The 16,011-nt window shown below is 53.5% G+C and overlaps 3 protein-coding genes across 5 annotated transcripts in view; 2 read left to right on the top strand and 1 right to left on the bottom strand.

Moving 5' to 3' along the window:
• ANAPC15 (anaphase promoting complex subunit 15) overlaps window positions 1-3,198 on the top strand; it is a 65,193-nt gene extending 61,995 nt beyond the window's left edge. Inside the window, exons 3-7 of one of the 3 annotated variants that reach the window (XM_061201312.1) lie at window positions 44-116; window positions 1,505-1,634; window positions 2,153-2,212; window positions 2,536-2,673; window positions 2,828-3,198. In XM_061201312.1, coding sequence (XP_061057295.1) covers window positions 44-116; window positions 1,505-1,634; window positions 2,153-2,212; window positions 2,536-2,673; window positions 2,828-2,887 — 461 coding nt within the window. In that variant the 3' untranslated portion in view covers window positions 2,888-3,198. Of the gene's footprint in view, window positions 1-43; window positions 117-1,350; window positions 1,368-1,504; window positions 1,635-2,152; window positions 2,213-2,535; window positions 2,674-2,827 lie in introns of those variants that run through there. The other 2 variants (XM_061201313.1, XM_061201314.1) reach the window with 2 other exon arrangements.
• A 595-nt stretch (window positions 3,199-3,793) lies between these two features.
• Window positions 3,794-6,293, bottom strand: LOC133098562 (transmembrane O-methyltransferase). The gene is made up of 3 exons (XM_061201317.1): window positions 6,020-6,293; window positions 4,674-4,870; window positions 3,794-4,180 (listed from the first exon to the last, which is right to left on the bottom strand). Exons 1-3 carry the CDS (start codon window positions 6,276-6,278, stop codon window positions 3,860-3,862), a joined length of 777 nt encoding a protein of 258 aa, XP_061057300.1. The 5' UTR covers window positions 6,279-6,293; the 3' UTR covers window positions 3,794-3,859.
• A 2,203-nt stretch (window positions 6,294-8,496) lies between these two features.
• On the top strand, window positions 8,497-15,263 carry LAMTOR1 (late endosomal/lysosomal adaptor, MAPK and MTOR activator 1). Its single transcript, XM_061201315.1, has 5 exons — window positions 8,497-8,678; window positions 13,334-13,479; window positions 13,731-13,808; window positions 14,163-14,289; window positions 14,635-15,263. Exons 1-5 carry the CDS (start codon window positions 8,637-8,639, stop codon window positions 14,725-14,727), a joined length of 486 nt encoding a protein of 161 aa, XP_061057298.1. The 5' UTR covers window positions 8,497-8,636; the 3' UTR covers window positions 14,728-15,263.
• Window positions 15,264-16,011: the final 748 nt, after the last annotated feature.

Below are 16,011 nucleotides of genomic sequence, written 5' to 3' on the forward strand. Positions count from 1 at the left end.
AAACAAAAGAAGACCAAGGACGCATGCGTTTTGTGTGTCCCAGGTTTTGGTGGGTTCTTCCGCTCAGGCAGAGTGAAGTGCTTCCGGGTCGCCGCCGACTGCCGCCTCCCGGCGCGGTAAGTACATAAGACAGGCTGCTGTTGCTGTCTCTTTGCCCCTTCTTTCCTCCGGTCCCCAGAGAAACCTCATTCCCTTGACCCGCCTCCTCAGGAGCTGCCTGTTCACACTCCCTTAAACATTAAAAGAGTTCCAGCTCATTGGCCGCTTCCTCGAAACAAAGCCCCACCCCGTCGCACAAGATCCGTCACTCATTGGTGTCACTTCCTGTCACCCAGCAGTTCTTCCAGTTAATTGGCCTTATCCAGGCCCCGCTCCTTTCTCGGTTAGCACCCCAAATACCTGCCCGAATCCCGCCCATGCCTTCTTCCTGTTGGTCAACTCCACGGTCATTATCATAATAAGCCGAGAATGGGCGGTGGCTTTGCGGTGAGGGGTTGGGCTTTCGGAGCCGCAGTCTCTGGCCCTTCAGTGCTTATGGGACTTGAGAGAGGGTTCAGTTGTGCCTCTTAAACGCGCCGGGCAGCTGAGCTCCACGGAAGGGCAGCGGCTGGCCCCGGATTGGTTAAGTGCGTTAGGGCAAGAGCAGAATTAGACGTAGATTCTTTTCTCCTGCTCACCTCTAGTGCCCGGCCTGGATCTCTTTCCCGCGAGAGTTCTATGCCCAACTCACCGTGGCACCTAGAGCCAGTCGTTGCCTGTCGCTGGGCCTCAGTTTTCCTGTGAGCTGAAAGGTTTTAATTCAGATTCTCTGGGACCTTCCTGTTCAGCTCCCTCAGCTGCTGAATATACTTGTTCTCTTACATGTTAGTTCATCCAGTCTTTCATCTGCTCATGCATTTACTCATACCTTTAGAATGTCTTACTGAGCCATACTTGCACGTGATAACACCTCCCCTCCCTGCCCCCCAGTTTGGCTGTGGTTCACTATAGAGGTGGTCAGGGTCCAAAATTTCTGACACTGGGTGGGTATGGTGTGGGCGGCATGGAGGAGCAGAAAGTAGGTCTCAGTGTTTGGAGGAGGTAGAGAGAGTTTCAGTAGAGTCCTGCTGTCTTTAATTTTGTAAGGCTAGTCTGCATTCTGGTTTCCTCTCTCTACATTTGGCTTCCATTCTCTTCCCTCCTTGAACAGCTTACAAACAGCTTTACTTATCCATAAAGTAAATTACTTAATTATCAGAATAACTATGAGGGTGGCATAATTGTTATTGTCCCCATTTTACAGATGAGGAAACTGAGGTTCAGAGAGGTTAAGTGACTTGGCCAAGGTCAAACAGCTAGTAAGCGGTGGAGCCAGGACTCAAACCCAGGTCTGTCTGATTCTCACAGGGAAGGGGTACTTTCCTGCTACCTTCCACACCACCCAATCCCCAAATCAAAATGTAACTAACTAAAAACTAAAACCAAACACATCTGAGAGCTGGATTCATCTGACGCTTTTCCTCAGTCTAGGAGCCATGTCCACCTTGTTTCCCTCACTCTTCCCCCGTGTGACTGAGACACTGTGGTTTAATCTGGATCGACCCTGTGTGGAGGAGACAGAGCTGCAGCAGCAAGAACAGCAGCATCAGGCCTGGGTGAGTGAGGACGTAGCACAGCGGTGGAGCTTCAGTCAGGTGCCCCGTCCCCCTTCACTGGCGCTGACCCAGCCCTACTCTGGAGACCTGCCCTGGGGGAGCTTTTTGTCCTAAGCTGGGGGCCTAGGTTCTCACCTTTGTGTTACCCTAATTTGCCTGGGGACCGTGGGAGCTCTAGGCCAGATTGGAGCCCAGGCTCTTTTCCCTAGAGCATAGGAAATAATAATTTTGACTGTTTATTGAGGACCTAGAAGATGTCATGTTCTAGGCTGATAGTCTCACTTCATCCTCACCATAATCTTATGAGGAAACCAAGGACCAGAGAGTTTACGTAGTTGGATCAAGTTCATAAGTAAGTGGCAGATGACAGGAGAGAAAGGGATTGAATCTTCCTGAGAGCTGGAAGGAAGCTTCTCCTTCACACTTGGGGGTCTTCCTAGGGGCAGGGCAGGTGAGTGCCATGCCCCTGACTGCCCTGCTTGGGCCCTGGCCTTGCTCTTCTCCCCCTGTGGCCACAGCTCCAGAGCATTGCAGAGAAAGACAACAACCTGGTACCTATTGGCAAGCCGGCCTCAGAGGTGAGTGGCTCCAGCAGGTGGGGCCTCTGTGGGGCCCAGGTGGACCAAGGCTCTGCTCTAATTCTGAAGGTCTGGCTTCTGACTCCAGAGCAGTGGTGGTCCTCAGCTCTGGGTGGAGGACAGAAAAGAGGAGGTAGAGGGGGTGGGCACTGGGCTCAGCACTAAGGTCCTGCAGCATGTGCACCAGCCTGCTAGATTAAAGTGGGACAGGACTGGGGAATGGAGCTCATTCGTTGTCCCCAGAGAGAGGCTCCAAGTGGGCCTGTCCTTGAACTGGCCCAGGCAGACCTGTAGAAGCTACAGGCTCTTCCCTGCCTCACCAGCACTATGATGACGAGGAAGAGGAAGATGAAGATGATGACGAGGATAGTGAAGAGGACTCGGAGGATGATGAGGACATGCAGGACATGGATGAGATGAATGACTACAATGAGTCACCTGATGATGGAGAGGTCAATGAGGTAGGCAGGGGTGTGGGGGAGGGCCTCTGCTCCTGGGCCCCTACCCCTGACCTCACTGGCAGCCAGCGGGTACAGAAACCCTGGATCCAGCCAGGGGCAGGATCTGGGACTGGGGCTGGCTGGGTGGCTGAGGCCCCTCCCCACCCACACCCAGCCTCCTCTCCAGGTGGACATGGAAGGCAACGAGCAGGATCAGGACCAGTGGATGATCTAGGTAGACAAGGCAGGGTGGTCTCAGGAAGATTCCAGGCCCACCCAACCTATCCTGGACCCCCTGCGGATCCAGCTGATCACCCAACCCCACCCCACCCCCCGCCCCAGTGCCTGAAAGCTCACCTTCGGGCACCTCCTTAGCTGCTGCCAGCACCTGGTATCCTTGGCCCCTCTCAGGCCATCAGTCTGCCCTTGAATCCGCAGGGCCTGAGCCCACCCCACCTTTCTGGCCAGCACCTCACCACTTGGTTGCCAGATCTAGTCTCTTTCTAACTCTCTTTAATAAAGACACAGGACTGATTTTTTTCCCCACGTCTATTCCCTATTTCTTGGTGGGGCCTAGAGGAGTCCAGCATCTTCTCTTGAGGTTTGGGGAAAGGGTTCTCAAGGGACTTCAGGCAAATCTACTTGGCCACGCGGGCTGGGGCTAGGGAAGGCCAGGTTAGCCCTGGCTGTGGGCCCAGGCTCCACTGCCATTTCCTCTGGCCCAGCTTGCACCCAGCCATTCCTGCGGGGCCTCTAACTCAGTGTTTACTGTTTCCTTTGATCCCACCTGGAATGGCATGGGGTGGGGTGGGGGGTGGGAGGCAGGCTTTCTGAGCGCCAGAACTGGGAGGCCCCTGGAGCTCTCCTAGTCAACTTCCTTGGTGTTAGAACAGATTAAATCTCAGAGCAGGGCAGGGACTCCCATGGAGTAACCTAGCAAGTCAGTGACAGGGCTGTGTTGTGAGCTGAAGTCTCTTGCCTGTCAGTCCATGACTCTGGACTGGAAGGAGGGGGACCAGTGGGATCAAACAGCCTGACAGAACTTGAGGCCTCAGGTTAGTGTGGAGACAGAGGTGAGAGGAGAGCCTCCGTAGCCCTGAGCCCAGTATGTGTCAGTCCACAAGCAGGGAGGGGAGGGGATATTCTGAGGTCCTTGCTTGGTTGGGGGGTGGGGGGAGGCAGCAGTAAGTACCCCTGGGCCTGGACCTCAGCCAGGCCCTGCGTAGGTGAGCTGAGCTATGCCGTCCTTGATGGCAGGGAAGTCAGGGAGGCCAGTGTGGTGGAGGCGGCAGCGGTAGCGGCCACAGCTCTTGGCGTACTGCAGGAAGCGGGGTGCACCAGGGAAGAGCACGTGGTCAGCTAACACTGTGGCACCAGCTGGCAGCAGGGCATGGGCCTCCAGCAGTTGTAGGTCCCGCAAGTAACATCGGGGCCTGTGTGCCAGGAGCACCAGGTCAGCCCGATTCATCTGGTACTGGGTTCTTAGGCGCGGGATCACCTCCTCTGATCTACCCACGATGAGCTCCACCTGTGGGGGTGGGAGGAGTTGGAGGTAAGGGTGGGAGGGATTGTTCTCCCACACCAGACCCTACCGGGATCTGGCTTATTTTGTGCCAGGCCCTGGCCTAGGTCTCCATGTGTGTTCTCATATTTCCTCTGGCCTCAGAACCCAAGAAGTCAGGATCAGCATTGTGATTTTCATTCTGCTAGTGAAGAAGCTGAGATTCAGAGGACAGGTGCTTTGCCCAAGATCACATAGCTAACAAGAGGCAGACTAAGGTTTGGACCCAGATTTGCTGGGCTCCAGAGACTTTCCTCTTAACTGCTTCTTTGTCATCCAGCAGCAAATACGTGCCAATGACTTGGAACAGGAGGACAAGAGCTCATACACTCTCCAGGTTCAGAGTTCCCTAAGTGGAGCTGTTTCCTTCTCCTAGGTGGGATTCCCCCATGGGGAAGCTGGCTAGGGCAGGGCCGGGGGTGGCAGGAAAGAGACCAGGGTTGGGGAGGTGGGGGCTGACCGTGCGCTCGTCGAAGCCAGCCAGGCGGATGAGTTTTTCAGCCACTGCTGCTGTGCGTGGATCCCGCTCCACAGTGAGAAGGCGACCCCCAGGGGGCAGGGCACGGGCAATAAGCAGTGTGGAGTACCCGCAGTAGGTGCCCAGCTCCAGTGCACAAGCAGGGGCCTTCTCCTCCACCAGCCGCATCAGGATCTGACCTATGAGGGGAGATGGTTATTGCAGCAGACATGGGAGATGGTTATTGCAGCAGGCATGGGAGATGGTTATTGCAACAGGCATGGGAGATGGATGCAGGGGCCCTCATGGAAAGGGGTCGCAAATGCCCACTTGCCACTGCAACCCCCAACCAGCGGGAGTCTCATTTCTTTCTTGGATTACAGTCCTAGCAGCCCCAGTGATCTCCCTGTCCCTCTCAGCTTGCCTCCTTCACACCAACCACTAGGAATCTTTCTGATAAATCTGACCCTATTGCTCCCTGGTTCCTATGAACCTAAAGGCCTTTGGGATTGAACATGGGATCCTCAGCCTGACAGTCAGAACTTTCTTGGACCTGATCCTATCCTACCTTTCCAGTTTCAGCTCTCAATTCTTCCCACCACAGCCATCCCGAACAACTGTGCCCAGAGTCAACCATGCTGGCTCATTTCTTCATGCCACATTTAGATATGTGGCTGGCTTTGCCCTCCCCCACCTCTATCCTCAACTACCTGGCCAACTCGAAAGCAATCCCTCTAGGCCCAGTTCAAATGTTGCTTCCTCCAGGAGGGCCCAGGCAGAAACAACCACCAGGTTTCTGAGAGACCACCGTCCAGGCTCCTGAGAGATCTTTGCTAGACCTTCTAGTTTCATTCTCCCTTGATTTGTTCATTGAATATCTTTCTAACCATTGAATTGGATGAATTTCTTAAATGAGACTCTAAAAACACATGTGCTGACAGCTGGGACTCAGACAAATCCAGCCAGACAGCTACCCTGAATGGGCTGGAGGAGCCTCCATGGTGGGGGAGAAAGACTCAGACACAGATAATTACAAGGTTATGGGTTGTGTGCTGAGGTGGTTATTCCCCTGTATCATGCCCCCTTTGAGGCCAGCGTTTGTGGCTGATTCATCCCTGGCTTCTACCTCCTCCCCCAGCACCTAGCACACGCCTGGTACAAAAGAGGTGGTGATAAATTTTACTGGATGAATGTATAACTTTGCCCAGCCCCCTCATTTCCAGAGGAGAAAAAAGAGACCCACAGATCAAGAACCTGCCTAATTCACCCAACAAGGCAGCGGCAGATCCCAGATCTTCCTTCACCATCTTGGAGGTGCTTCCTGGAGCAGAAGGCTAGGGAACACTGACCTTTGACAGGCCCCATGTGGCTCAGGTACTCGCAGTGGCTGCTCCAGTGGTCCAGGGTGGTGAGGATATGACCAGGGTCCCCAGGCAGGGCGTGGGTGAGCACATAGCTGAAGGCCCGCTCCTCAATCCGCATCCCTGACAGGCAGTCGCGGAGGCTCCGGAGTAACACCGTGCGTACCAGTAGTCGGAAGTAGTGGCGGTACCTCACCAGCAATGTCACCACCAGTGGCAGGAAGGCCAGCGCGATGGCGGGGGACATGGTCCCTACCTGGGCCCTGGGGTGGAGGAAGGGAGGGAAACCCACACATGTCGTTTGCCTGTCATTTGTGCAGCCCTTACCAGTAGCAATTATCCCTATATTTTATACACCGTGGCTCAGAAAGGTTAAGTCCTTTGTCCAGAGTCACACGGAAGAACTAGGATTTGAATCCAAGCTGGTCTGATTCCAAGCCTATGTACTTTCAAGGACAACATACTGTCTTACGTTCAGCACCCAACCCCAAACTATCTCTTCCTACTCCTGGTTCATCTTCACCTTGCTCCCTCCACCCGTTTTCCCTTATCTCTGTAGTCACTCTTCTTCAGGACCCCTTTCACCAGTTCCTTCCTGAGTTCTCCTCCCACCTTACCCACTGCCTGCTTGGTCTCTGACCCATTACTGTGTAGCAAAAGAGCACAACTTTGTAGTCAGGAACCCCTTCACTGTCACTGTTCTGCCTCAGTAAAAGGCAATCAAAACACTCCATGGCGTGTTAGGATGAGATATCCTTACCACCCCAGGACTCTCCCTCTGTCAGCATTTCCCTGGGGGTGGGAAGAGTCCTTGATTGTATATTTATTCTCCAGTCCTATCTCCCCTCCCCTGCACTCCCCTCCTCTCTTCTCTCTCAGCATTCCATTCACATGTACATTCGCATATACACACAGCACACACTTTCCCCCAACTCAGCCTCTTCTCCCCATTCCCCCCACCCCCTGTCTGGTATAAGTGCCCTGTCTTCTCCCATGCACTGAACCGTCTGACCCTTTTGAGGCCACTGGTGGTGGTGACTAAAAATTAAAGTACAAGTGTATGAATGGGGTGAATAGGTAGGTGAGTGATGGTGAATCTGAATTGGTGTGCTTGGGAACCCACACTCAAGGGCCCTGCTTACCTGGGCTGGAGGCTCCTGCTTGGGGAAGATCAGAGCATAGGACAGGAGGGGGAGTCCTTGGGGTGGGGAAGAACCCTGAGGCAGGCTGGACTTGCTGTCAATTATTGATGCTGAGGCTGCTGCTGTCACCTGAGACCTGCAGTTCAAGTTACCAACCCCAGGGACAAGCTGGAGCTGCCTCCTACCCTTCAGGAGCCCTCAAAGAACTTACAGAACTCCAGGGTCTTGATTTGAGGGGTAATAAAGCTGCTGGGTTTGGTGACCTCTCCTCCAATCCCTTGGTTCAGGACATAGGGTATGGTGTGAGCCAAGGTGATGGGGAGGTTGTAAGTTACTCAATAATTCCAAATTCTAAGCAAGTGCCAAGGCTTGAGTCACAGATAAGAGTCGGATCCTGTCCCTGTCCCCCCGGAACTCCACCTTTGTTAGAAGAGACTGACAAAGGAACAGAGAATACAATATAATGTGAGCGCTAGAAGGCATGCTCCATGAACACAGGGACTTTTGGCAGGCAGACCAGGTGGGGAGACAGTGTGCCAGGCCATGTGTGCAAAGTCCAGAAAGTCAATCAGGAAACTCCAAGTATTTCCCTGTGGTTGGTGATGCATTCCCCCAACCTCTCCTCCACTACCCTGGGCTTGGAGTGGGTGTCAGGCTCTGCAAGATCTTGCATGACAGACTTGGACTTGTGTTGAGTCCAAGGGAAGATGTGGGATGGTTCTAAGAAGAGCACTGATTGTGAGCTTTGTGTGTTAGATTGCTATGACTGCTGTAAAAAGACAGGATTGAAGAGAAATGCCTGAGGGCAAGGAGATCACTGAGGTGGCCTCTATCTCCTCCACCAGGATTGAGCTCCACTCTGCTTCGGTTTGTGAAGGTATAAGGTCCCTTCTTCCAGTAAGTCTCAGATCCCCAGTCCAGGTTGGGTGCCACACCCTCTGTATGTACCCAGCCTTGGCGCCAGGCAACTGGGCCTATTGGTGTGTACTCTTTGGAGCATAGAGCCTGGATCCTCCTCGCCCCTCTAAAGGCATTTAGGAGAGTATTTCATGACGGCAATTGGTATAAATTCGCTCACTGGCCCACAAAGGTAGCCTGGCAGCCACAGGAACACATAATACACTTAACACGTGGGCTTCTGTAGCCGTCAGTGAAAGTCTCCGGCTGAGACCGGGAAGAGGCTTAAGTCATATGATCCGCCCCTCCCTTTCCTTGCATCACGTGTCTCACGGCCTGTCACGCAGCGTGTGCCTTCCCATTGGTTGGCTAAGATCACGCGGTAGGGGCGGGGCCGGAAGCCGGGGTTCCGGCGGCAGCCGCAGCGGCTAAGCTCCTCCAGGAAGGGGTAGGCGCGGGGGCGGTGGTTACTTGCTGGATGCAGGCGCGGGTCATGTGACCGGAAGGGCTCCTGACGGATGCTGTCCCTCCTCGGCGCGGCCTGAGCGCCCGGCCCGACCCCCGCCATGGGGTGCTGCTACAGCAGCGAGAACGAGGACTCGGACCAGGTGCGGCCACCGCGGGCGGGGCTCGGGAGTGAGGGCTGAGATCCTGGGGCATGGGGCCCAGAGAAAAGGCTGCAGAAGAGGGTCAGCCGGACTGCAGGGCTCACTGAGTACGGGGGCCCGGAGAGGACAGATTACAGAGGAGACGCCGGGCTGGACTGCTACCCCTTTTAAAGCCCCAGTTCTTTCTGCACAGCCCCTGTGTTGGGATGTGCAGGCAGCCGCCTATCCCGCTCGCTCCCGCGCCTTCCATCTTTCCCTATCTTCAGACCTTTACAACTTCAAGGATTCTCAGCCTAGGTCTCGGGGAAGCACTTTCTTCCCAGCTTCCTGTGCCTTCTCTGTGCTTTGCATTAACGGGCTTTGTGAATCCATTGTAGAGGTGGGTAAGCTGAGGCTCTGAGAGTGTCCCGATATGAATCAGGAATCTGTGTATACTCTTGAATCCCTGGGGTTGAAGAAGGAAGGTCACTGCTGATCTGGGGTCAGAGAAGGCCTCTGGAAATTGGTGTCATTTGAGTTGATCAGTGAAGGTTTTAATAGACACAGTGAGGACGTCAGGACGTGTGGGAAGTTGGAAAGCAACAAATCGGGTTTAGCTTAGGCTAGATTGGGGGGAAAAGAGAGGTGGGCTGGGGAGCTCAGTTTGGCCTGCCTCAGTGCAGTCCCTACCTGGGGCCTCAGGGTTCCTCTAGCTAGCAGGGTGTTTGTCCTGGGAATTTGGCTGTATATCTGATCCTTTTGCAGAAAGGATTAGGCTGGGAAGGCCTGTACAGTTTTAAATTTTGTCTTTTCCCCTTGGTGTATTCTAACTTCCTGCCACACTTTAATCCCTGCCCTGCCTGCCTGCCTGACCTCCTTTGAGGAGGGGAAGACCTTTTCAAGGATGAAGTCTCAAGTTGTTGGCCACTTGCCTTTTTGGTTACCTCTAAGCGTGGATTGTACATTTCAACACGTATAGAGACAAAAACTGTAGAAAGGTTTCAGCAAGTAGCTCACAGTCTAGTGGAGTAGATGGTCACAGAAACGGATTATATCACTGGTAAATGGGAAGTAGGTCTTTCCGCAGTGACTCATGTGAATCTATTTTGGGTCAAGGACTTAAGCTGGGGAAAATGTCACTTGTATGGGAGGGATGGGTGGCCCCTGGGCCTCATTAAGCCTCCAAATGCCCAGTGAACATGCACTCATATTTCTGTGCCTTATGTTAGGCATGCCATACGGCCAGTACCTCACACTTCACTCCAGCCTGTTAGAAATAGGAGACAATATCCCTGCCTACTGGGAAAGCTATGGTTTAATGGGAAATTGTCCCTTAAACCATAATATGGACTCTTGCAGGGAATGAGGCAAGGGTTAACTCTTTATGAGAAAGGATACCAGCTTCTAGCTGGAATTGCGGTTTTCTTGAATCTCCACCTTCCCCTTGATGGGCTTTCATTTCTGTTTCTAACCCCCAGAGATGGTGCTTGATCAGTCCTGGGTGATTTGAGGCCTCACGTGGCGAAGGTCCGCTTACTACCTGGTCTACAAGCCACAACCATTCACTGTCCCCTCTTTCGGGTCTTGGGCAGGCCCCTCTCCCACTCTCACATCGGACCCTTTGTTATAATAATAAAGAGAAATGTATAACATGTTACAGTTTTCAAAGACCTTTTACAGTTATCTCACTTGATTCTTGCCAAAACGTCTGTCATATAGGTACCAGTTATGTCTATTTAAATGTGAAGAAAAACTTCAGAGAGGCTAAGTGATTTAACCAAGGTTACAGAGCTGAGAAGTGCCACAGGCAAGGTATTTTGATGCCAAGTCATGTCTTTATCCGTTGGGCCGAGCTGTGTCTTCTAGCTGTGCCCACAGACCAGGTGGCTAGTGATAGGCCACATACGTGTCTGTGCTAGAGTAGCCAGTGAAGCTCTGACTCCCAGGTAGACGTTGACTCCAGGACAAACCTTGGTGTGAAAAACCTCCCCCATGCTCCAGTCACCCTTTTGGGGATGGGGTGATGTTATTTGTCCACTCTAATTGTGGTAGCATGGCCTCTTCCAGGAGTCTAGGTCTCAGGAAAACAACCTTGTTCTTGAAGAACCCCTTATCCTGCAGGAGGATCTGTCTGAAGTGGGGCTGGGGAAAGGATGGACATATAAGAAGAAGCAAACTCCGGCTTCATTATGGAGCTGGCTTTACTTAGAGATAGTTTAATCTTTGGCAAACATCTTGTTTTTAGTACTTAGTTTGTGTTTTAGGGGGTCGGGGTGTCTAGCAGTTGGGAGCCGATGAGGCAGAAGCCCATAGCTTCTGTCTCATGCTGTTGGGAACTGGGGACATGGGCAACCTAGGCTTGAGACAGAAGAGTAATGTCAAAAGGCTGGCCCTGCCTAGGGCAGGGCAAGCAGGGTAGGAGGAAGTGTCCTCTGTAAGCAGAGTTGTGGAGCTGTGGGCAGGGGAGCTGGGAGCCTGCAAGTGTGAAAGTCTGGTAGGAACTGAGATAGGCCTGAAACGGAACACTAAGGAGTCCGGTGGTCTGGCACTGAGGGCTGGTGAGTCCGCTTTAGCCAGGATGGCCCCTTGTCTCTGGTTTTGTCCTGGGCACCCTTGTTCTTTATGCTTTGGATAGATACCCAGCATATCCACTTATCCAATTTGCAGCTGACACAAAGCCAGCAGGGATTTGCAGCTGATGGGCTCAAGGCAGGGTTATATTCAGAAAGATTGCAGTAGATAAGAACAAGGGGCTAAAACAAGACGAGGAGAAATAACACATAGAATTATACAGGACCAGGGAGACTTGGTTTGGTCCCAGGTCAGTGCTAGGGGTTGTGGTGATTAGCACAGGCTAGCAGAAACAGGGCTGCTGAAACTAATGAAACCACATTCACAGAGGTGTGGTGGCTTGGCAAGGGAGGGAACAACTCCAGCTTTTCAGGTAAGGATACACCGGAAGCACCAAGTTTGGTTCTGGGAGTCCCACACAAAGAGAGCATCAGAGGAGAGGAGAGTGACCACCTGAGAGTAGAAGGGACCTGCCCTCAAGAAGGGACACTTGGGGACTTCCCTAGTGGTCTAGTGGGTACGACTCTGCACTTCCAGTGCAGGGGGTCTGGGTTCGATCCCTGGTCAGGCAACTAGATCCCGCATGCACGCCGCAACTAAGAGTTTGCATGCCACAACTAAGGAGTCCGCATGCCGCAAGTGAGACTTGGCGCAGCCAAAATAAATAAATGTTTAAAAAAAAAAAAAAAAAAAGGGACACTCGGGAATTTCCCTGGTGGTGCAGTGGCTAAGGCTCCGTGCTCCAAATGCAGGGGACCCGGGTTCGATCCCTGGTCAGGGAACTAGATTCCCACATGCTGCAACTAAAGATCCGGCACGCTGCAACTAAGACCCAGTGCAGCAAAATAAATAAATAATTAAAAAAAAAAAAAAGGGCTTCCCTGGTGGCGCAGTGGTTAAGAATCCGCCTGCCAATGCAGGGGACACGGGTTTGATCCCTGGTCCGGGAAGATCCCACATGCCGCGGAGCAACTAAGCCTGTGTGCTACAACTACTGAGCCTGCACTCTAGAGCCTGCGAGCCACAACTACTGAGCCTGCATGCCACAACTACTGAAGCCCGCGCGCCTAGAGCCCATTCTCGGTAACAGGAGAAGCCATGGTGATGAGAAGCCCATGCACCACAACGAAGAGTAGCCCCCACTCGCCACAACTAGAGAAAGCCCATGTGCAGCAATGAAGCTCCAACGCAGCCAAAGATAAAATAAATAAATTTATTAAAAAAAAGAGAAAAGAAAAAGAAGGGACACTTGGACTGTGGGACCCAGAGTTTGGAACTGGGACTCCTGAGATAATATGAGGAATGGCCATTGAGAGGTTGGACTTGCTTTTCCTTGGGGCCCAGGGCCTTGTCTGGCCTCACAGGGCCTCTCCATCCTGGGAGGAGACAGCCTTGCTGGGGAGGATCTGATCTGGGGGATTAGGAGGGCCATTCTTGGGCTCCTGACTTGTATTAGTTTCTCCTCTACACCCCACTGTTTTGGTATTTTCCACCTCCTCTGTCTTCCAGCCTCCAATATCCTTTCTCTGCTGGGGGCTGGAGCATTTTCTTTCTTTTTTTTTTTTTAAATTTATTTATTTTTGGCTGCGTTGGGTCTTTGTTGCTGCGCGCGGGCTTCTCATTGCGGTGGCTTCTCTTGTTGCAGAGCACAGGCTCTAGGCATGCGGGCTTCAGTAGTTGTGGTGCACGGGCTTAGTTGCTCCGCGGCATGTGGGATCTTCCCAGACCAGGGCTCGAACCCGTGTCCTCTGCATTGGCAGGCGGATTCTTAACCACTGCGCCACCAGGGAAGCCCTGGACCATTTTCTGAAGCTGCAGGGCTGTTACTAAATATCTGCTTTGTGCCTCTGTCCATCTTTTCAGGGCCTCTAAGACTGCTTGGTTCCACTTTAATTCATTCTAGACCACCAGCTTAGCTTAGCTTCCAAGGGCAGGCAGGATCTGAGCCTTAGGGCTGACATTCCGTACAGTTGGCCACTTGGGATATTCCTAATAAAAATATTTTTGGTGCTTAAAGGTCAGAGCTGGGCTGAGAAGAGAGCCTAATAAAGGTGAGTTGGACTAAGGGCCTCAGGGCTGACGTCTCCCCCCATGGCCTCTCCTAGGACCGAGAGGAGCGGAAGCTGCTGCTGGACCCTAGCAGCCCACCCACCAAAGCCCTCAATGGAGCCGAGCCCAACTATCACAGCCTGCCTTCTGCTCGCACCGACGAGCAGGCGCTGCTCTCCTCCATCCTCGCCAAGACAGCCAGGTGGGCATCACAGGACCGGGCCTGGCGCAGACCTCCTTCATCCATATGAAAGACTGGGATGGAGAGCCAGGCCCAGGATGTGGGGGATGGGACAAGATCAGTGGGAAGAGGTGCCTCTGGGCCCAGCCCTGCTCCTGTGGGCAGGCAGGGACACTGGTGTCAGATAGCCCTGGAGTTGGCACCTGGCAGTGAGTCTTGTTTGTCCGTCTCGGAAGCACCTGTTATGTCCTCTCTGCCTCTTCTCCCCAAAGCAACATCATCGACGTGTCTGCTGCAGACTCCCAGGGCATGGAGCAGCACGAGTACATGGACCGGGCAAGGCAGTACAGGTGAGCCCCTGGCCAGCTTGGATCCCTCAGGCTACCTGGGCCCCTCCCTTCCCCTCCCTCTGATCCAGCTTTGGAGCCTGCGCCCCAGTCCAGGCTTCTTGTTTGGGTGTGGCCCGGAGGGTGGCCCCAAGTCACTTGGGTGTCTCAGTAGATGGTCTTGTTGACCCAGTTTGCCCCATGACACTCAAGGGTACGGAGACTAAAGGAGGTCGGCCTGGAGTGGGTTCGTGGTGAGCTGAGGCTGCTGTCACCTGCTTCTCTGGTCTGAGGAAGTGAAGCTTGCCTGGGCTGGCTGGGCCGACTGTGGCCTGACTGCCTGTCCCCACCCTCCCCCCACCCCTCCCTCTCGGCCAGCACCCGCCTGGCTGTGCTGAGCAGCAGCCTGACCCATTGGAAGAAGCTGCCGCCGCTGCCGTCCCTCACCAGCCAGCCTCACCAAGTGCTGGCCAGCGAGCCTGTCCCCTTCACCGACTTGCAGCAGGTGAGCCACCCCTCGCCCCGGCCCTGCCCGCTGGGTGGCAGCGAGGTACAGGGTTCGCCCCTCCACCTCAGAGGAGGTAGGGAAGTGGAGTTAGGGAGCCTGGTAGCCTGTGGGCCCTACTCACTCCCACCTCACTCTTAGTTTTTTTCTCCTCCCCATCCCTCTCTTAAACCTTCATTCTTTTGCTACCCTTTGTTCTTCCTTTCTGTCTTTCCCATCCCTGCCTTTCTCTTTGGCTCCCTGTCCCCCATCATCCCCTCTCTGGCCATCCATCCCCTCCCCCTGCTTCCGGATCTCCCTTCTCACCCGTCTCTCTGTTCCTCTCTCCCGGTCCCTCTGTCCCAGGTCTCCAGGATAGCTGCTTATGCCTACAGTGCACTTTCTCAGATCCGTGTGGACGCAAAAGAGGAGCTGGTTGTGCAGTTTGGGATTCCATGAAGAGAGGGGCCCCTGGACAGCTCTTCCTCTCCTCTCTTCACTCCATCTCCACCCTGCCTCCCCTGGCCCCCAGCCTCACTGTGGCTTATACAGTATCCTAACCTGCTACTAATCACAGAAGAAAGTGGAGGAGGAGGAGAAGAGTGAGGCGAGGAGCCTGAGCAAGTGAGGATGGAACAAGGGAGGGTAGAACCATTTGGGACTGGCCTTCGAAGCCCTGGCCAGGGGTGGGGTGGGGGTCACAGGGACAGGGCCTGGTAGGTCTGCACCGTCACTGGGAAGGTGGAGGTGCCAGTGTGAGGGTGATCACTAGGGGGCCTCTTAGGACCCCCTGCCCACCCTTTCTTGGCCTCACTCCTGTCCCCCTCTCCCTGACTTGGTGCTCACATGCACCTCACGAGGGCTTGTGACCAGGGTCTGGATGAGCTTGAATTTGAATGAATTGAGTTTGTATTTCTAGCACCCTGGGTTTTTACATGTTTGGGGTTTTTCTGTTTTGGTTTGGTTTGTCACCCTCGATAAAGGAAGTGTATCCATCTGTGTGCTGGTTCCAGCCCCTCTGTCCTGCCCACCACCCTACTACTAACTTCTGGCTACTCGAGTCTGTGAGCAGCGAGGTGGAGGAGGGGGAGGGGTCATCTTCTAGGGGCACTAAAAGGAATCAAGGAGATAAGGGTTCAGGGTTCCCAGGTCTTAGCTGAGACTTGGCCTGCACTAACCTCAGATTGGATAAGACTCAGCTTGTTCCTCCTCCAGTGATGGGAACACTGTCAAAGCTGAACAAACTTGAATCTGAGGCAGCTGTCACTGTTGTGGGTATTGCCTCAGGCTCAGTGGAATTACCAAGAAGCCTGGTGAGGGGGTGGAGGTATGCAGGGAGACCAACAGCACCTGGTACAGAGTCAGCAGACACATAGTTTCAAGCAGAAGATTCTTTTTATCAAGTGAAATCTTTAGAATCATGACATGTAAACATGACAGTGGAACTACTCTCATCTGATTGAAGTGAGGGGTTCAGAGGTTACAGCCCATCTTATTGGCCTCCTGTCATGGAAGCCTCTGAGGCATCTCCACAGAACCTTGGTGCTCTGTGAAGCAACTCTAACCTCAGGATATCTGAGCTAAAGAGCGAAAAGGGGCCCAGACAGGTTAGATAAGTTTCCCAAGGCCATGCAATCAGCCCAGATCTTCTGCATCCCAAGCCAGCAGGCCTTTCCTTCCACTTCCTCCTTGTTTCAGTGAAGTGAGACCAGAGCTACTGGCGCTTGCCTGAGTTGGGGGGCA

Source organism: Eubalaena glacialis, chromosome 10, assembly GCF_028564815.1.
Source record: "Eubalaena glacialis isolate mEubGla1 chromosome 10, mEubGla1.1.hap2.+ XY, whole genome shotgun sequence".
In the NCBI taxonomy this organism is placed as follows: domain Eukaryota; kingdom Metazoa; phylum Chordata; class Mammalia; order Artiodactyla; family Balaenidae; genus Eubalaena; species Eubalaena glacialis.

Coding starts and splice junctions, on each gene's coding strand:
- LOC133098562 (XM_061201317.1), bottom strand. CDS start 6,278: ATGTCCCCCGCCATCGCGCTGGCCTTCCTGCCACTGGTGGTGACATTG. Junction 4,871..6,019: donor CCACATGGGGCCTGTCAAAG/GTCAGTGTTCCC, acceptor CTCCCCTCATAG/GTCAGATCCTGATGCGGCTG. Junction 4,181..4,673: donor CTGGCTTCGACGAGCGCACG/GTCAGCCCCCAC, acceptor CCACCCCCACAG/GTGGAGCTCATCGTGGGTAG.
- LAMTOR1 (XM_061201315.1), top strand. CDS start 8,637: ATGGGGTGCTGCTACAGCAGCGAGAACGAGGACTCGGACCAG. Junction 8,679..13,333: donor AGAACGAGGACTCGGACCAG/GTGCGGCCACCG, acceptor GGCCTCTCCTAG/GACCGAGAGGAGCGGAAGCT. Junction 13,809..14,162: donor GACCGGGCAAGGCAGTACAG/GTGAGCCCCTGG, acceptor CCTCTCGGCCAG/CACCCGCCTGGCTGTGCTGA.